The following is a 20,959-nucleotide window of genomic DNA, read 5'->3' on the forward strand; positions in this document are numbered from 1 at the left end:
GACACACGAGGATAAGTGTCCATCTGCTTCCTTATTTTCATCGTTTTCTCTTTTTACCGGAGATTGTACGGAAAGTCCATAGAATAAGGAGTTTGAAAAAACAAAAGGAAAGTACATTTGCAAGGTAAAGAGGGACGGGGGGAGTATTGTGAGGATTGAGCTAGCCATTGTTGCAATTTTTTCTAGTGCTTTGCTTCTGCAATTTCTTGCAGGTCATCTTCAGGGCTACGGCATGGATCTGTACGTGGTCATTACTCACTCTTACAAATTTCAGGGAGTCTTTGGTTACTGGGTGCACCCAGTGGGAGATGTAGCACAGGTTATATTTAACCGGTTTGGATGGCGGTCTCATAATAGGACAGGTGTCTAGTGTTTCAGTCCCATTTATCCTGCCGGTTGTGGCGATGAGTATCCCTTTTTATTTTTGCTCCGTTTGCGAGCTGTAATGGAGTTAAGACTTTGTTTTATTTGTACTTTTTAATAATATGGCCGCATGCATCTGAAAGATGCAGAGGCCGGGGGTGGGTGAGCCTCCTTTAAAAAAAACATGTTTGAAACAAGGAGTTCCATATAAAATTTGAGAGGAAATGAATAGATTTATGCATACGACATAGTCGACCATCTCACCAAACATTTTTACATGAATACCGTAATGTATGGTTTGTTTAAGGAAAAAATACCGTTTTGTATGAGTACAGAGGAAAACTCTATCACTAGGCACTAGCATCCATCGTCGATGTACATATCAAAATAATCGCCGAGGTCACTATACTGTAGCACTGATTGTAAACAGATTAAATTCTACGGCCCGGTATGGATAGAGAAATAGGAACAGCCTGTCATCAAAGCACCAGTGGTCTAGTGGTAGAATAGTACCCTGCCACGGTACAGACCCGGGTTCGATTCCCGGCTGGTGCATCTCTTTTTTTTTCAGAATTTCAATTTTATTTTCATGTCCAGGACTTCCATCCCTTCACTGATAAACTTGTGGGTTAGCAGGTAGGTTACAGATGGAGCGAATGCTGTCAACAATCGAACCTATCTGCTCATGGGATGCTGCAGTCCCAGCATACTTCAAATGTTTTTGCGCTTCGGCCCGGTCGAAGTAGAAAGCCCCTGGGACTAACTTCTCCTTGGGTTGCAAAGCCAACCAGACCACTGTGTCAGCCCCTTCTTCGTTCGATCTCAGGTTTCCTGATAGCCTGACATAGTATTATTGATGATGTGTAAATTAGATGTCGACGCTGTATATAACATAAATGGACCAAGAGGGAGCTGAAGACATACTTCTCTGATAGTCCCGGCAAGCTCTTCGAGACTCCAGGTGTATCAGCCCATCCTGGATGCATGGAGTAGAAACCCACTCCCTTGTTGCTGTATTTCTCAGCCCACCATTCGATGAGAGCAACCTGAGAGTTTCCAGGATCAAGTTAGTCATGTGTTACCATCTCTTGTTGACCCGGGGGAATTCAGACATCAAGATTCACAAACCTGAACTCTCTTGTTACGAGCATATTGTTTTGTCCCGTCAAATTCGCTTTCGCTGTACTGTAGTTTAAAAATAATAGTGAGGAGGAATATACCATAGTCAGAAGTACAAGACTGCAATATCATCAATAAACAACCTATAGATTATGTTTCCAGCAATAAACAACCCATGGTTTATGTTTCTATAGCATGAATATAAAAGACTGCAATATCATCGTCAGGACAGCAAAATGAGAAAGGCCAATGGCAATTCAACTAAGCTCTTGGTAAGCAATCAAATTAGTTCATTTTCGATGACAATGAATCCAGAATCTGGATAAGTGGGGATTTCTCGCATAACCTTCCAAAATGAATCAGAGGTAAATGGAGAAGTTCATTTATTGCCGCAACTATTCAACATTGATTTTTTCCAAGTGGACCCTGTTGGGAAGTTCCTGCAGAACAATTTTTTCCCTCGCCCATGGAACAATGACAAGGATGGTGTTTTCATTGCTCTCCACATTACAATATGTAGTAAATTTTATTTCTATACATACTTTTTGGCATTCTGCTTCCATTAAACCCATTAAGCTACACGTGAAGGGCGGCCAACCAGCTATGCCACGTGGCGCAAGCTGGTTGGCTGCGGTGAGAAATCTTTTGGATTTTTTTAGATGAATGTGTAGGTTATTTTTAAAGTGGTGGGTTATGCAAAGTGGCACTCACTGGTAGGCTGCGGTGGTAATTTTTTTCTTTTTCCTTTTTACTTCTTTTTTTAGATGAAGGTGAGGATTTTTTTTCGGAGATGTTTTTTTAGACGGAAGCGAGGACTCTATGTATTTTTTTTAAATGGAAATGTGCGCACACCTTCCTCTCAAGCGGCGCCACAGGGTGGCGCCCCAACCACTAGTACAGAGTAAAAGTAGAGCAAAGAGATTTACTTGTAAATTCGTGTTCAGTGGCTCAGTGTACATCCCTCCTGAAGCAACTGTAATTACACGAGCATCAGGTGCTGCTTTTTCCAACAGTGGCATCACTAGCTCTGTTAAAGTGTATGTTGCTGCCACATTCACAGCAAAATTGAGCTCCAAACTATTGAGAAAAACAAAAACATCCCACCTTTTTCAGTTGAAGTTAGCACAATAAATACAAGATGCTTAGGAGTTATACAAGACCAGAACAATTCGAAAACAAGCAGGGGAAAAAGAAAATAAGCATGATGATGCAAAGTATTACACACCCTTCCGATGTAGTCGTACGCTTGTGCTCTAGTAAGCCGGCGTTGTTAACCTACAAGACAATCTGTTTTTATTTGCCTGTTCTGTCCGGTATCTAATGTAATTCTAGAGGAAACTTTGATGATTTATCTGATTATAATTGGGAAAAAAGAAGATGCTGCAGCCAGAGAAAAGAAACACAAAATGCAAAAAATAAAATAAAAAATGAAGCAGCAAAGCTTACAAGGACATGAACTGGCTTCTCCAATGAAGAGAATTTTGTGGCAAATGTCTTGACTTCGTTAATTGATGAAAGGTCACATATCTGCCACATCATAATAATTGAAGTGCTAGCCGGTCAAAAAATGATGAAAATGATTGAAGTGCTAGTTTGCCCAGAATTACCATATAGACTATCAATAAGAAGTGAATATTGCAAGAAAAAACAATGTTGAAGCACCATACCTCCAGATGAACATTCATATTGCCAGTTTTGGATCTTATTTCATTCAGAGCAGTCTCTCCCCTTTCTTTGTTACGGCAAAGCATATAGACAGTGGCGCCACTAGCAGAACAAAAGGAACAAAGGTTTTTATGACAGGTGGTAAAAAACAGTTCAATCGCAGCGCGAATTATCAAAGTGGAAAAAAGATGAATAGTTTCATACTGAGAAGCCAAGCCCTGAGCTGTCGCATAACCTAGGCCAGAATTTGCTCCAGTTACCAGGCAATTTTTCCCATCCAACCGGATCTGCATATCCTCCTCTCTAAATTTCTTGGCGTGTTCCCTGGGTAATTAAAGCCTCATTAGTTTGAACATGAGCATGATAGCATAACTGACAGAATACGATCCTAAATCGAATCAAAATGCTGTAAACAGCTCTCCCTCTCGTTTTCACGAACTCAAAATAGTTTGATCCCAGTAAACCAAAAGGGCTCAGCAGCTCAAAAGGGCGGATAAATTCAACACGATGAGCACCAGTTCTGACACGAAAGGGGAAATTATACAACTGCAGCGAGAGGGAATCCGGTAGACTATCGGGCGGAATTGGGCTTACACGAAGCCGGATTTGGTGAACTGGGTGAAGCCATAGAGCCCGAACGCTGCCGTCCTCCATGCCTGCGCGCGCCACCAGCAAAATTCGCAAAAGGAAAAGTTATGCACATATAATCTTTGCGCTAGTTTACCGGCGGATAAATGGTAGAAGAAACCCCATTACCTTCTGGATGAACATGTTCTTCCTCCTCTCGCGCGCGCTTTCTCTCCTCCTCCGCGGTCTTCTTCCTCTGGCGCGCGTGCGGAGACGAAATGTTGCTTCGCCTCGGGGCCAAGCGGTTCCTTCTTTCTTCCGGAGCACGGAGGCGCCTCGCTGGCCGATTCTCCGCCGCGGGAGATGGCACCTCTGCTCTCCGTCTCCGGCTCGGTGCCGCGCCGTTGGGCCAGTCTGGGTTCTGGGTTTTGGTTGGAAGAAGTATTATTATTGGGCTCATCGCAAAGTTTGTTGTGCAGCAAATAACGCAAACCCATTATTAGGCACGAAGTGAGCTAGCCCAATAACATTTTTCAACGGTTTCAGGGAACTTCTTCTATTGTCCCGATCCCATGGGCACGCCGGAATATCCGCTGGTTCCTATTTTGGCGCCCTCTGCGCCCGATACAGCACAATCCGCAAACGGGCGCATACCCCCCTGCTCCGCTGGGCCGGCCCATCTAGACTTTCCCCCTGTGTTAATCACACAGCAAAAATATACACTAGTACTTGGAGTCGAACAGCGTACCTCCTGCTTAATAGCAAGCTGCACGAACCACCGCCACCATCCCCAACTGCGTGCTAACTGTCAGTCTTTTCTTCTTTCCTTGTTTCTTCTGTTTGTGTTTTTCTGTTTCTGTTTTTCTATTTTCTTTTTCCTCCTTTTCTTTTTCTTCTTCCTCGGTTCCATGAACTTTTTCCAAATCCATGACTTTCTTATCTAAAATTGATGAATTTTTTATCAAATTCGATGAACTTTTTTTTTCAAATTTGATAAACTATTTTCAAATTAGGTGAACTTTTTTTGAATGGGTGAGCTTTTTTTGATTTTGATGAACATTTTTCATAATTCAATGAACTTTTCCTAAATTCGATGAACTTTTTTTGAATTTGGTGATTTTTTAAAAAATTAATGAACTTTTTTCGAATGAGGTGAACGTTTTTTTGAATTCGGTGAAAATTTTTTCGAATTTGTTGAACTTTTTTTCAAATTAAATGAAATTTTTCATATTGGATGAACTTTTTTTAAAATTCAATGAACTTTTTAAAATTTGATGATGAACTTTTCTAAATTTGACAAACTTTATCAATTTTGTCGATTGTTATATTTAAATCCATGAACATTTTTTTCAATTTTGATGAACTATTTTCAAATTCAATCATTTAAAAAAACTATGAACTTTTTTGCAAATTGTATGAACAATTTTTGAAAATCGATGAACTTTTTTCAAGTTCATCAACGTTTCTTCAAAAATGATGAACGTTTTCAAAATCCATAAATGTTTTCTTATCACGATTTGGTTTGCCAAAAAAAAGTGGTTATGTGCAACAAATACGGCGCGATAGTGTTATTATATGTTTCAAGCCGTACAAAATCACTGGTGGCCTGTAGGTGCAGTGGTTAAGGAGTATGGAAGTGGAGTGACCGTCCTAAGTTTGAATCCTGTAACAGCCAATTTTTGGGAATTTTTCCCCAGCGAGTTTTGCTAGTCATGTTTAGTGCGCCGGCCAACTAGCAGGGCGCGTGGGCGCCGGATCTCCGGCTAGGAGCTCTCGGAATATCCATGGGAACCATCTGAGGTTCCAGCCCTGGTTTCTAGGGCTGCAAGAAAAGCTCGAGGCTTGTGAGCCGCTCGAGATCGACTCGTTTTTTGGCTTGACTCGGGAAGAAACAAGATGAGTACGGACACTTTTCGTAGCTCGGTTGAGGAATGAGCCGATCTTTCGCCAATCCTGGTTCGCTTGATTTTAGCTCAATGGCTCGACATAATATCAGTATGTTAAATGATCATGCCACATATTAAATGGAAATAGAATAATTTATTATCATATAGGTGATATAGGATTTTTCTCCATTTTATTTACAAGCAAACATGGGAGCTTAATTAAGTGTAGAAAATATTTAGACCTTATTATGGTACGTGGTCAGTCGTGTGTTAAATATCCTGTCATTTCTAGCAAAAGATCTCAAGCATATGCACCTTTGTTTTTCTTTCCTTTCATCCATGAAGATGAGCTCTCCCGAACATGATGAGATGGATGTACCTTCAGTTGGAGTTAGCCCTTTTTTCACTTTCATGCCATCTAGTTGATACTATAGTTTATAAATAAATGAAGGATCTCAGAATAATGTTTTGATTGGAATAATATATTTGTAGTGCTTTTTTATGTCATGTTGTGCCTTATGTAGTTGAAATAATAGTTGTAGATTTTATAATTTTTATCATCTCATTTAGCTTGAAACCAGCTCGAAATCGTTACAAGCTGAGCACGAGTCATGTTCTACAACTCGACCTTGAGCTTCACTCAGTATGAACTCGCTCGAATTTTAATATGAGTTGAGCTGAGCCAAGTCCAACTCGCTTGAACTCGACTCGTTTGCAGCCCTACTGGTTTCTACCCGTTTTGGAAACCATGTAGAAGGTTCCTGAACCATTTTTTGGACTGGTTTTTTATTTTTCATTTTTTTTTGTTTTTTTCCTTTTTTGTTTTTTTCTTTCTTTCGTTTTGGTTTCTTTTCTTTATGTTTTTTTATCAAAATTCTACAACTTTAAAAAATTTGTTCACCAATTTAAGAAAAATGCTCATATTTTCAAATTTTGTTCGCCGTTTTCAATAAATGTTCCTGTTTAAAAAAAATACAATTTTCAAAAAATGTTCGTGTTTTAAATTTTTCTTCACGAGTTTCGTACAATGTCCTGTTTCAAAAAATTTGTTCAGTAGTTTCCAAAAAAATGCTCGCGATATTTTACACAATGTTTCTGTTTTCAAAAATATTTCACGAGATTGAAAAAATGATCCCGTTCGAAAAGTTTGTTCACAAATTTCAAATTTTTTAGGAGTTCCAAAAAATGTTCCCAATATTTTAAACCATTTTTGTGTTTTCAAAAATATTTCACGATATTGAAGAAATGTTCCCATATTTAAATATTTTTCTGAATTTTCAAAACAATTCTTGTTTCCAAAGTTGTTCACATTTTTAAAATAATATTCAAATTTTTAAAATTTTGTTCACAGTTTCAAAAAATGTTCCTATTTTTGTCATTTTTTGTCATAAATCGAAAAGAAGTTCAAAAAATCCAAAAAATCAAATTTTCAAAAATTCAGAAATTTTCCAAATATGTGTGGAATTTTAAATTTTTCATGTTTTCAAAAAATATTTGGAGTTTTCGGATTTTGTTCATATTCTAAATGTTCGAAAATTTAAAGTTATGTTCACATTTAAAAATTGTTCGCAGTGTGAAAAAATATTCGGAAATTTCAAAAAAAAAACATTGTTGGTAGATGTTTGGAGTTTCAAAAGTTTATTCACGTTTTCAAAAAGTGTTCCCATTTCCACCAAAATGTTCAGAATTTTAAATTTTGTTTGTGTTTCCAAAAGTTTTACAGTTTCAAATTTTATTCATATTTCAAAAAAATTGTTCTGAACTAATAAATTCGTTTGTATTTTCAAAAAAAATGGAGTTTCAAAAATTGTTAAAACATTAAATTTTTTGTTCTCATTTTTCAAAATTTGTTCCTATTTTTTAAAGAGTAATTGAGTTTTGAAAAAATTATTCGCATTTTCAAAAGAAATTGGAATTTAATAAATTGTAGGTGTTTCTTAAAATCTTTGAGTAGTGTTGAGTTACGGTCCTTGTCTTTTGTTTTTTGTATTTCGTGCTACTCATATGTCTCAACCGCTTCATTAGGCCGACTGGCTAGCAAGGTTACATCATCAATAGGAGATCTGCGGATCGAATACTGGCTCTCACGCGTTTAATTTTGGGTATTTTTGCGCCACCCTAATGGGTCGGCCCAATCGGGCACCCTCTATGTGAAGAGGCGATTGTTTGCCGCAGAATGCGGCAATAGGAGCTCCCGGGGACGCCGGGAGCACCTATGTGACGCTCTTTGCATCAAAGAATCCATGGTGCGCACAGGGGCCATTTGGCGCCCACGAGGTGAAAAATCGCGAAAAAGAAATGCGCCGGCGCTAACATTCATACCGCTAACTTTGTATTAATGAGCGAAGTGTGCTAGCCACTGGCCAAGACCAGCTCTTGCAATAGATTAGCAGTGCAACATTTAAAGAAACAATAGACAGCGGCAAAAAATTGAAAGATTCGCAAAAACTAAAGTTCCAGTGAGGGATTGAACCGAAGACCTCCTGCTAATGCTTTTCTTTTTTAGGGATCAAACATTCGCAAAAACATAATTTTATTTTTACAAAGAGATTTTTTTTCGCAACGCAAACATTTTCATATTTGTGAACAAAAATTTGAAACCCTCATACATTTCGTGGAAAATGAACTTTTTTGAGATTGTCAAATACTTTTTGAAAAAATGAACAAAATAGTAAAGATGATTTTTTTAATATATATTTGGAACAATTTTTAAAAAGAGGCAACACATTTTTTGAAAAACAGGAACAAAAATTGAAAATAGTAAATTGAAAATGGCACCTCTGCTCTCGGGCACCGTGTTGTGCCGCGTCGTTGGGGTTGCTACGGAGCTGGGCTGGGCCAGGCTACGTTTTGATATTGATTAGTTGGGATAGAAGTTTTTATCGGGCTCGTCACAAAAAACATAAAGTTTACTGGGCAGAAAATAGCGCAACTACACCTAAAAAAAGCATAATCCAAAAAAACCAAATATCACAATGTCTACCGACATCCTACTAGGCGTCATAACTGCCAGTTATAGGCAATTTCACTACACGGCGACTTTCTCGCGAAATCTTATAAGAACTCAAAAGCGGCGTTCACATATAAAAACATTTTCCGGAAAACCAAAACATTTCCTGAAAAAAATGTGATTTCTTTCTAAAATGATGAATATTTTTCAAAACAGAACCACTTTTGAAAATGATGGACAACTTTTTTTGAAATAGAACATTTTTCGAAAATGATGATAATTTTTTGAACGGGAATTTTTTTTGAAATTCGAAAACCAAACTTAGAAATGCAAATATGAAACTCCCGGAAAAAATTCGACAACACGAACATTTATTAAAACTTGTGAACAATTTTTGAAACTGGAAATTATTTTTTGAACCTCATGAAAAAATGAAAACATGAACATTTTTGAAAAAAATTGAACAATTTTTCTAAGTAAGAACATTTCTAAAACATGAACATATTTTAAATTGTGAACAAAATTTTGAGAATGCGATCATTTTCTGAAATTGTGAACAAAATTTTGAACGTGCAAACATTTTTTGAAATTCCTGAACATTTTTCGAAAAATCTGATCAAATTTTTAAAAAGAGAACACCTTTTGAAATTCCAAACAATATTTGAAATGTTTGAACAAAATAAAGAGGAGAACGAAAAAAGAATAAAAAGAAACAGGAAAAACCAAAAATGCGAACAATTTTTGAAAAATGGGAACAAATGTGAAATTCCAAAACTTTTTTAAAAAATTGAACAAATTTGAAAACACGAACATTTTATGAAAATCCCGAACAAAATTTAAAAAATGGGAACAAATGTGAAATTCCAAAAAAAATTGAAAATTTGAAAACACGGACATTTTTAGAAATCATGAACAAATTTGGAAACAGCGAACAAATTTTCAAAATACAAAGGAATTTTGTACATATTTTGAAAAGAACAACATGTATTTTGAAAACCTGAACAAATAAATTTGAACATTTTTTAAAGCCGAACAAAAGTATTGAATATGTTGAAATTTTTCTGAAATTGCGACTTTTCGAAAGAAAAAAATAAAAAAAAGAATACGAAATGAAAAACACGAAAAAAGGAAACAGATAATAGCCTATCCGATTCCTCGCTCGGACATTTTTTGCGGGATTTTCTCTGTATGAAGCAGCCGTCATGGGCCGGCCCGTGAACGATTGATGGATGTGCGATCTGCCGACAATTTCAAAAATAAGCACGAGGCGATTCGAGGTCTCCTGGAGAGATTGCAACTGCTAGCGAACGGGCTAGTGTCAGGACTCTGATGAAGTAATAGGGCGGCATCTACTTGAGGGAAATGAGCCCGATTTCCACTGATTTTTTTTCCGGTTAACCTGTTTTACTTTTCTTTTCTTTACTTTCTTTTTTATTTATTTTATTCGGTTTTCTCCGTTTATTGTTATTTTCGTTCTTTATCAAATTTCACTATTTCCTTACTCTTTTTTGCGTTTGTTACTTCGGTTTTATTTTACATTTTATTTCTTTTTTTTTCAGTTTTCACTGCTTCGTTTGGTTTCCATTCTACATTTTTCGTATATGTCAAGAACATTTTTAAATAAATGTTTAACATTTTTCAAAAACAAGTTTAACATTTTTAATATATGGAAAATATTTTTTATACACATTTAAGCACTTTATAAATGCTTGATTAACATTTTTTAAATATAAATTGCACATTTTTTGAATCAATGGTCAATATTATTTCTATAAACATTTGTAGCATTTTCCAAATGCTTGAATAACATTTTTCAAACACAAGTTTGCCATATTTTTCAAACACACTTTTATACATTTTCAAATGTGTGGCTAAAAATTAAAATACATAATTATTATTTTTCAAATATGTTGAACATTTTTTGTATACATATTTAACATTTTGAAATACTTCATGAACATGTTTTTCTAGAATGTAATATTAATATTTTTCTAATATATGCTCAATAGTTTTCTGTACACATCTAAAAAATATCAAATGCTGGTGTAACAGTTTTCAAATAATTATTTAACATTTTTCCAAATGATTGATTAACATTGTTATATACATGATAAAAAAATATTAATACATCTTCAACATTTTTTATCTACATTTAAATTTTCCTAATTCTTGAATAACAATTTTCAAACAATTTGTCAACATTTTTTCACATGCTCAAGTTGACTATCATTTTTGAAATACATGACCAATTTGTTTCATAAACATTTTTTTTGTATATGTGGCAAACATTTTCTCTATACACATTTAACATTTTTCAAACACTTGGTCAACATTTTTTAAAATGTTTTATGTAGAGTGATTTTTGTATAAATATTATTCAGAATATTCGGAAGTATAAACAAAAGTAAAATAATAAAGCATAAAATAAAAAAAAGTGAAAAATAAACAAAAATGAGGATGTTGTTGCCGCGCGCATTGAACGGCCCAACTGGAGCAACCCTTCAGCATTTTTTGTCCACAATTCGCGCGGAAAGAAAATGGCCAAGCCAAAGTAGGATTTTTGTCCACAATTCTCCACTGGTTTTTCTAGGCGTTTTTTCTTGCGGTTATTCCTGGCATGGGTTTTACTCAGTTTTTATTTTTTATTTTTTTATGTTGTTTTACTCTCTTTTTTTCAAATGCGTGAACATTTAAGAATTTACAAAAACTTTTTGCAAATCGGTGAAATTTTTTGAAGTTACAAATCTTTTCCGAAATTCATGAACTTTTTAATTTAGCAAACTTTTTTCGAATTAAGTTTTCAAGTTATGATTTTTTTTAATTCGTGATTTTTTTTCAAACACAGGAATATTTTCTAATTCATGAACTTTTTATGAATTTGTATACTTTTTCAAAATTATATGATTTTTTTGTGAAAACCGTTAATAATTTAAAAATTAATGAACTTTATTCTAAAATTATATGAATTCTTTTGAAATGTATAAGTTTTTTGAAAAAATACTTCACAAAATAAATCTGTCTACACCTTTTCAAATTCATGATTTTTTTTCAAAAATATATCATTTTTTGAATTAATATTATTTTGAGGTCAACTGGGCAACAATCTTTTTTAGACAACGGTGAACCTAGTGAACTTGTCCAACCGCAAATAACGAGCGAGCAAGAAATTTCCCGTTGAGCTGGCCCATGAAAGCATGCACGTAAACGCCTATTTTTTTTAGAATAACGAAAGCCTTTGTTAGCTGGCACAACATGCACTAACTAGGAATACTCCGATTTCTACCCAAATCCTATATGGCACTTAAGGCGGTGGATTTAGTACTTTTTTTAGACATTCTCGCTGGGATTTATTTAAATTGTCGTAAGGTTTACACGGAGAAAATTCAAATCCCCGAGCAGACCTAACCAAACATGGCGGCCAAACCCAAGCGAAAGTGCATGCCTAGTGAGATTGTGAGCCTCGAAATTCGAGCTCCTAAACTCGTGAATAATATTACAAGCAGTGAAAACATATGATCGTTGTATGATTTCAAGTATAATAGCTGCATGATCACGGATCTTCTAAACATATAAATCCTCCGCGATTGCCGACGTCTCTCTTACCGCCAAAGCTTCCAGTATAACAGGACCATGGATGTGCTGAAAAGTAATAGCGGAGACCCCCAAAAAAATTCCATCAGAATTCCTAGAGACCACTCCAACAACACCAAAGTTTTCATTCGAAACTGCGGCATCAACATTCATCTTCATGTACTCCTCGGGCGGGGGTAGCCAATGACAAGACCTAACGGCCCAACTTGTGTTATTCGGCTGTGTTGGTTTTGATACTGTATCAATATCCCCAAAAAACGCCTTCATAAAAAGATGTATCTGTAAGGGATTGTCATAGATTTCTGTTGGGGAACACGGTAATTTCACAAAAATGTATACGATCACACAAGATCTATCTAGGTGATGCATAACAACAGAGGGGAGAGTGTGTCCACGTATCCTCATAGACCAAAAGCGGAAGCGTTTCAATAACGCGGTTGATGTAGTCGAACGTCTTCGCGATCCAACCGATCAAGTACCGAACGCACGACAACTCCGCGATCTGCACACGTTCAGCTCGGTGACATCCCTCGAACTCTAGATCCAGCTGAGGCCGAGGGAGAGTTCCGTCAGTGCGACGGCATGGTGACGGTGATGATGAAGTTACTGGCGCAGGGCTTCGCCTAAGCACTACGATGATATGACCGAGGTGGAAAACTGTGGAGGGGGGCACCGCACACGACTAAAGATCAACTTGTGTGTCTTTGGGGTGCCCCCTGCCCACGTATATAAAGGAGGGAGGGAGAGAGGCCGACCCTCCTAGGGGCGCACCAAGTGTAGGGAGTCCTACTAGGACTCCCAAGTCCTACTAGGATTCCTTTCCTTTTCGGAGTAGGAAAGAAGGAAAGGAGGGAGAGGGAGAGGGAAAGGGGGGGCCACACCCCCACCCCTTGTCCAATTCGGTTTGGACACCTCGTGGACCTTCTTCCCTCTCTCCACTAAAGCCCAATAAGGCCCATTAACTTCCCCCAGCGAATTCCGGCAACTCTCGGGTACTCTGAAAAATACTCGAATCACTCGAAACCTTTTCAATGTCCAAATATAGCCTTCCAATATATTTATCTTTACGTCTCGACCATTTCAAGACTCCTTGTCACGTCTGTGATCTCATCCGGGACTCCTAACAAACTTTGGTCATCAAAACACATAACTCATAATACAAATCGTCATCGAATGTTAAGCGTGCGGACCCTACGGGTTCGAGAACTATGTAGACATGATCGAGACACATTCCGATCAATAACCAATAGCGGAACCTGGATACTCATATTGGTTCCTACATATTGTTCGAAGATCTTTATCGGTCAAACCGCATAACAACATACGTTGTTCCCTTTGTCATCGGTATGTTACTTGCCCGAGATTCGATCGTCGGTATCATCATACCTAGTTCAATCTTGTTACCGGCAAGTCTCTTTACTCGTTCCATAATACTTCATCTTGCAACTAACTCATTAGTCACATTGCTTGCAAGGCTTATAGTGATGAGCATTACCGAGAGGGCCCTGAGATACCTCTCCGAAACACGGAGTGAAAAATCCTAATCTCGATCTATGCCAACCCAACAAACACCTTCAGAGACACCTATAGAGCATATTTATAATCACCCATCTACGTTGTGACGTTTGATAGCACACAAGGTGTTCCTCCGGTATTCGGGAGTTGCATAATCTCATAGTCTGAGGAACATGTATAAGTCATGAAGAAAGCAGTAGCAATGAAACTGTAACGATCATAATGATAAGCTAACGGATGGGTCATGTCCATCACATCATTCTCCTAATGATGTGACCCCGTTTATCAAATGACAACACATGTCTATGGTTAGGAAACATAACCATCTTTGATTAACGAGCTAGTCAAGTAGAGGCATACTAGGGACACTATGTTTTGTCTATGTATTCACACATGTACTAAGTTTCCGTTAATACAATTCTAGCATGAATAATAAACATTTATCATGAAATAAGGAAATAAATAATAACTCTATTATTGCCTCTAGGGCATATTTCCTACAGTCTCCACTTGCACTAGAGTCAATAATCTAGTTCACATTGCCATGTGATTTAACACCAATAGTTCACATCTTTATGTGATTAACACCTTGTGACCAACACCCAAAGAGTTTACTAGAGTCAATAATCTAGTTCACATCGCTATGTGATTAACACCCAAAGAGTACTAAGGTGTGATCTTGTTTTGCTCATGAGAGAAGTTTAGTCAACGGGTCTGTCACATCCAGAGCCGTATGTATTTTGCAAATATTCTATGTCTACAATGCTCTGCATGGAGCTACTCCAGCTAATTGCTCTCACTTTCAATATGTATCCAGATTGAGACTTAGAGTCATCTGGAGCGGTGTAAAAGCTCGCATCGACGTAAATCTTTACGACAAACTCTTTATCACCCCCATAACCGAGAAACATTTCCTTAGTTCTCACTAAGGATAATTTTGACCGTTGTCTAGTGATCTACTCCTAGATCACTATTGTACCCCTTTGCCAATCTCATGGCAAGGTACACAATAGGTCTGGTACACAACATACCATACTTTATAGAACCTATGGCTGAGGCATAGGGAATGACTTTCATTCTCTTTCTGTTTTCTGTTGTGGTCGGGTTTTGAGTCTTACTCAACTTTACACCTTGTTATATAGACAAGAACTCCTTCTTTGACTGATCCATTTTGAACTCTTTCAGAAACTTGTCAAGGTATGTACTCATTGGAAAATCTTTATCAGGCGTCTTGATCTATCTCTATAGATCTTGATGCCCAATATGTAAGCAGCTTCACCGAGGTCTTTCTTTGAAAATCTCATTTCAAACTCTCCTTTACGCTTTCCAGAAAATTCTACATCATTTCCGATCAACAATATGTCATTCACATATACTTATCAGAAAGGTTGTAGTGCTCCCACTCACTTTCTTGTAAATACAGGCTTCCCCATAAGTCTGTATAAAACCATATACTTTGATCACCTTATCAAAGTATATATTCCAACTCCGAGATGCTTGCACCAGTCCACAGATGGATCGCTGGAGGTCGCACACTTTGTTAGCACCTTTAAGATTTACAAAACCTTTTGGTTGCATCATATACAACTCTTCTTTAAGAAATATCCATTTAAGGAATGCAGTTTTGACATCCATTTGCCAGATTTCATAAAATATGGCAATTGCTAACATGATTCGGACGGATTTAAGCATTGCTACAGTTGAGAAAATCTCATTGTAGTCAACACCTTGAACTTGTCGGAAACCTTTTGCGACAAGTCGAGCTTCGTAGATGGTAACACTACTATCAGCGTCCGTCTTCCTCTTGAAGATCCATTTTTTCTATGGCTTGCCGATTATCGGGCAAGTCCACACTTCGTTCTCATACATGGATCCCATCTCAGATTTCATGGTCTCAAGCCATTTCGCGGAATCTGGGCTCATCGTCGCTTCCTCATAGTTCGTACGTTCATCATGGTCTAGTAACATGATTTCCAGAACATGATTACCGTACCACTCTGGTGCGGACCATACTCTGGAAGACCTACGAGGTTCGGTAGCAATTTGATTTGAAGTTTCATGATCATCATCATGAGCTTTGATACGTCTCCAACGTATCTATAATTTATGAAGCATTCATGCTATTTTATTATCTGTTTTGAATGATTATGGGCTTTATTATACACTTTTATATTACTTTTGGGACTAACCTATTAACCGGAGGCCCAACCCATATTGCTGTTTTATTGCCTGTTTCAGTATTTTGAAGAAAAGGTATATCAAATGGAGTCCAAACGGAATGAAACCTTCGGCATCATGATTTTTGGAAAGATTATGATCCAGGAGACTTGGAGTGCAAGCCGGGGAGTCATCGAGGAAGCCACGAGACAGGGGGGCGCGCCCACCCCCTAGGCACGCCCTACCCTCTTGTGGGCCCCTCGAGGCTCCCCCGCCCGACTTCTTTCGCCTATATAAGCCTACGTACCCTAAAAACATCGAATATCAAGATAGATGGGAGTTCCGCCTCCGTAAGCCTCTGTAGCCACCAGAAACCTCTCAGGAGCCCTTCCCGGCACCCTGCTGGAGGGGGGATCCTTCACCGGTGGCCATCTTCATCATCCCGATGCTATCCATCACGAGGAGGGAGTAGTTCACCCTCGAGGCTGAGGGTATGTACCAGTAGCTATGTGTTTGATCTCTCTCTCTCGTGTTCCCTCTATGGCACGATCTTGATGTATCTCGAGCTTTGCTATTATAGTTGGATCTTATGATGTTTCTCCTCCTCTACACTCTTGTGATGAATTGAGTTTTCCCCTTTGAAGTTATCTTATCGGATTGAGTCTTTTATGAGAAAACTTGATGTATGTCTTGCCGTGCTTATCTGTGGTGACAATGGGATATCATGTGCCACTTGATGTATGTCTTGACTCTCCGGTAGAAACTTTGGGGCACTCTTTGAAGTACTTTGTGTTGGTTGAATAGATGAATCTGAGATTGTGTGATGCATATCGTATAATCATGCCCACGGATAGTTGAGGCGACAATGGAGTATCTAGGTGACATTAGGGTTTTGGTTGATTTGTGTCTTAAGGTGTTATTCTAGTACGAACTCTTGAATAGATTGATCCAAAAGAATAACTTTGAGGTGGTTTCGTACCCTACCATAATCTCTTCGTTTGTTCTCCGCTATTAGTGGCTTTGGAGTGACTCTTTGTTGCATGTTGAGGGATTGCTATATGATCTATCTATGTTATTATTGTTGAGAGAACTTGCACTAGTGAAAGTATGAACCCTAGGCCTTGTTTCCTACCATTGCAATACCGTTTACGCTCACTTTTATCATTAGTTACCTTACTGTTTTTATAATTTCATGTAACGCTCCGGATCCGATGCGCCAGGTGTCTGTCAGTTATTCGCCGTCGTTGCCATGTCATTTGCTTGCGTGTTATATTTTCCCATGTCATCATCTGCATTTCATCCGCATGTTTTTCAAAACATGCATCCGTTCGGGTTCTCCCGGTTCTCTCTGTTGTCCGTTCGGAGTCCGGACCTCTCGCGCGCGCCCGTCGCCCCTCTCAGACCTTGTTTTCGTGTGCGGGTATTAAACTTTCTCGGAATGGCCCGAGGTTTACCAAGCGGCCTTGGTATAGCACCAGTAGACCGCCTGTCAAGTTTCGTGCCATTTGGAGGTCGTTTGATACTCCAACGGTTAACCGGGTAGCCGCAAAAGCCTATTTTGTCGTGCATCCCAACACCCCTCCAAAGTGGCCCAAAACCCATCCTAACCCCCTCCATACTCTTGGTCATTCGATCACGATCGTGTGGGCGAAAACCACACCCCATTTGGACTCTCCTATCTCCCTCTACCTATAAATTAATCCCTCTCCCAAAATTTCAGGCAAAACCCTAGTCTTCTTCCCACTCCGCCGCCCGACGTGTCCGCCCGCGCCGGACGCGTCCACCGGCCGCGTCACCCCGACAAATCAGGGCACGCCATGTTGCCTCCACCGCCGCCCGAGCCAACCGCGGGGCGCCATGTCACCCAGCGCCCGCGCCCACATCGCCGCCTCCCCGCTGGCCCGCCGAGGCCCAGGGTAGGCCCTCCCATGCCCGCGCATCCGTCCGCCGCCGTCCGCTCGGTCCATGCCCGCGCCTCCCGCTCCCGATCTGGAACGGCCAGGGGCCGAGTCCCGCTCGAGCGCCACCGCCTCGTCTCCTCCCCGACCTCCCTCGCGCGCCTCCCCGCCGGCGACCGGCGCCGCCGCCGGCCACCATGACCACCACGCTAGGCCCTTGCGCCTCTCCTCGTCCCGTTCTTCTTGCTCTCTCCCTCACCTACGATCTCTCTCTCTCTCTGTGTGGAACCTCGCAGGAGCATGATGGCCGACCCGGATCTCCACGCTTGTGCCGTTCCAACCCTCCTCTCTGCCAAAAATGGATTCGTCGTGGCCAACTCCATCGGAATCCGGCCGGGCCCCGCCGGATCGGGCCGTCCCCTCGTCCCCATGTCACCAGAACTGCCTCTGCCATGGCCTGCTTCTTCCTCCAGCGACCTGGATCTCGTTTTTGCGTTGGTAGTATTTCCACCAAGTCCCGAAATATTTTGCATTCTGGAGTCCTGTTCATTGCATCATAACTCCGCCATCGTAGCTCCGTTTCATGCGCATAATATATCAAAATGTTCATCAGATTATGCTCTTCATTTGTTCCATTGGGCCTTGTTCATTTGAGGTCATCTAGATGCCCAAATCTCTGATGCAAGAGTGCTATATAATGTTAGTTCCTGATTCTTAACAGATTGTGGGCATTTGTCATTTTTGCTACATTTATTGTGTGCATCTTATGGACATGATCTCTACATGTGTTTTGTTCTATGACATACCATCTTTACAGATGTGCTTGCCATGTATTTTTGTGATCAATGAGGTGACTAGCACAAGCATGCAAACTAGGCTTCGTGATGTTGCTGATTTCAGTCCCTGTTCTGTTGTTATTTGTATGCCATGTAAACTTGATGATACAGAGAGATCCATGCATATTTTGAGATACTTCAGTAAGGATGTTTTGAACATATGTTTATGTTCTATCCATTCATGCCCCTGTTTGAAATTATGGAGTAGTTTAGCATGTCATTTTCTTGCTCTACTTTCGCTATAAAATGTTTCCTGGCAGATTGTTTGCATGTTATTCAATTTTGCCAAGGTTGTTGTAGTTGATCCTTGCATGATATGAACTTTTTATTGCCATGGTTAGATTCATAAACATGTCTTCTTGCTGATGATATGCTTATCTTGTCATGCAATGACTTGTGGTGAGTGAATCGAGCTCGCGAAGATGCCTTCATAATTCTGTCAATGCCATGCTCTGTTTGCTGAATCTGTTAACGGAACTTGCTATGTTTACATGGGTGCCATCATATCTTCTGATCCTTTTTGGCTCATGGTCAGTAAAGGACTTTTGTTCTATGCATTTAGTTGTATCATGCCATGCCTTTGTTTGCCATGTTAAGTTCCTGTAACATGTTGTTTGATAACTCTAAACATTGCAACCTGATGTTATTTCTGCAAAGTCTGAAACTGTTATTATATGCAATCTTGTCATGTGTTTTTGAGCATGTTCTAGTGATTTCTGGAGATATCTTAGTGTTCATGTTTTGTTATGCTTTACCTATACATCATGTCAATGCCTTTTGTTTGCATATTGTGGTACTTTAGTATATTGTTTTGATGCTTGCAATATGCCTAGTTACTGTTTTGGATAGATTGTTGCTATAACTTGTATAGTGTGTGTGTGTTGAACCGTTGCTCCATTTTGAGTGTGTGTTTGCTTGATGTTTGTATGCATTTTGCATCAATGCCATGTTTAACTTGTTTTGCTCATATCTTCTAGGTCGTAGCTCCGAATTAAATGAACTTTATATGTAACTTGACTAGAATCTCGTGTAGATCATCTTGGTGCATTTTAACTTGCTGTTTAACAACTTCAACTTAATGTTTATTCATATCTGGACCAATTTCGAAATTTGCATATGAGGACTTACCGGATTTATTATATGTTGTTTCCGGCCTCATTTAAACTTGCCTTGATGTGTTGCTCTTGTTTGCATCATCTCTTGCCATGAGTAGCTTCATGTAGCTTTGTCATGCATCATGCTTGTTGTGCATCATGTCTTGTCTATGTGTGGTGTGTTTACTATGTTGTGTGCTTCTTCTCGATAGTTCATGTTTTGTTGCGATCGTGAGGATTCGTTCGTCTACGCTTGGTTCATCTTCGATCTTCTTCATGGACTCGTTCTTCTTCCTTGCGGGATTTCAGGCAAGATGACCGCTACCCTGGATCTCACTACTATCATTGCCATGCTAGTTGCTTCGTTCTATCGCTTTGCTGTGCTACCTATCATCTGTTTATCAAGCCTCCAAAATTGCCATGTCAGCATCTAACCTTTTGCACCCTTCCTAGCAAACCATTGCTTGGCTATGTTACCGCTTTGCTCAGCCCCTCTTATAGCATTGTTAGTTGTAGGTGAAGTTGAAGATTGCCCCATGTTGGACATGATTATGTTGGGATATCACAATATCTCTTATTTAATTAACGCATCTATATACTTGGTAAAGGGTGGAAGACTCGGCCTTATGCCTGGTGTTTTGTTCCACTCTTGCCGCCCTAGTTTCCGTCATACCGGTGTTATGTTCCTGGATTTTGCGTTCCTTACGTGGTTGGGTGATTTATGGGACCCCCTTGACAGTTCGCTTTGAATAAAATTCCTCCAGCAAGGCCCAACCTTGGTTTTTTGCCTCACCTAGCCCTTTTTCCCTTGGGTTTCCGGAGCCCAAGGGTCATCTTTATTTTACGCCCCCGGGCCAGTGCTCCTTCGAGTGTTGGTCCAAACTAGAGCACCGTGCGGGACCATTCCTTGGCAACTTGGATTACGTCGGTTCCTGTACGCTTCGCTTATCCGGTGTGCCCTGAGAACGAGATATGTGCAGCTCCTATCGGGATTTGTCGGCACATCGGGTGGCTTTGCTGGTCTTGTTTTACCATTATCGAAATGTCTTGTAAACCGGGATTCCGAGTCTGATTGGGTCTTCCTGGGAGAAGGTATATCCTTCATTGATCACGAGAGCTTATCATGGGCTAAGTTGGGACACCCCTGCATGGTATAAACTTTCGAAAGCCGTGCCCACGGTTATGGGCAGATGGGAATTTGTTAATGTCCGGTTGTAGATAACTTGACACCAGATCCGAATTAAAACGCATCAACCGCGTGTGTAGCCGTGATGGTCTCTTTTCGGCGGAGTCCTGGAGTGAACACGGGTTTTGGGTT

At 39.5% G+C, this 20,959-nt stretch overlaps 1 protein-coding gene and 1 non-coding gene across 2 annotated transcripts; one reads left to right on the forward strand and one right to left on the reverse strand.

Moving 5' to 3' along the window:
* Positions 1 to 614: 614 nt before the first annotated feature.
* On the reverse strand, positions 615 to 4,104 carry LOC119341388 (dehydrogenase/reductase SDR family member 12-like). The gene is made up of 10 exons (XM_037613263.1): positions 3,904 to 4,104; positions 3,742 to 3,803; positions 3,352 to 3,471; positions 3,150 to 3,249; positions 2,929 to 3,009; positions 2,708 to 2,757; positions 2,409 to 2,559; positions 1,492 to 1,548; positions 1,288 to 1,409; positions 615 to 1,202 (listed from the first exon to the last, which is right to left on the reverse strand). Exons 1-10 carry the CDS (start codon positions 3,916 to 3,918, stop codon positions 974 to 976), a joined length of 987 nt encoding a protein of 328 aa, XP_037469160.1. The 5' UTR covers positions 3,919 to 4,104; the 3' UTR covers positions 615 to 973.
* On the forward strand, positions 848 to 918 carry TRNAG-GCC. The gene has a single exon. It is a non-coding gene; the product is annotated as a tRNA-Gly (tRNA).
* Positions 4,105 to 20,959: the final 16,855 nt, after the last annotated feature.

Source organism: Triticum dicoccoides, chromosome 7B (genome assembly GCF_002162155.2).
Source record: "Triticum dicoccoides isolate Atlit2015 ecotype Zavitan chromosome 7B, WEW_v2.0, whole genome shotgun sequence".
NCBI lineage: Eukaryota > Viridiplantae > Streptophyta > Magnoliopsida > Poales > Poaceae > Triticum > Triticum dicoccoides.

Bases quoted from the DNA above. Each gene is read 5' to 3' on its own strand.
- LOC119341388 (XM_037613263.1), bottom strand. The intron at 3,472-3,741 runs GTAAGCCCAATT...TTAATTACCCAG, and splicing joins TTCACCAAATCCGGCTTCGT to GGAACACGCCAAGAAATTTA. The intron at 1,203-1,287 runs GTATGTCTTCAG...ATACTATGTCAG, and splicing joins TTGCCGGGACTATCAGAGAA to GCTATCAGGAAACCTGAGAT.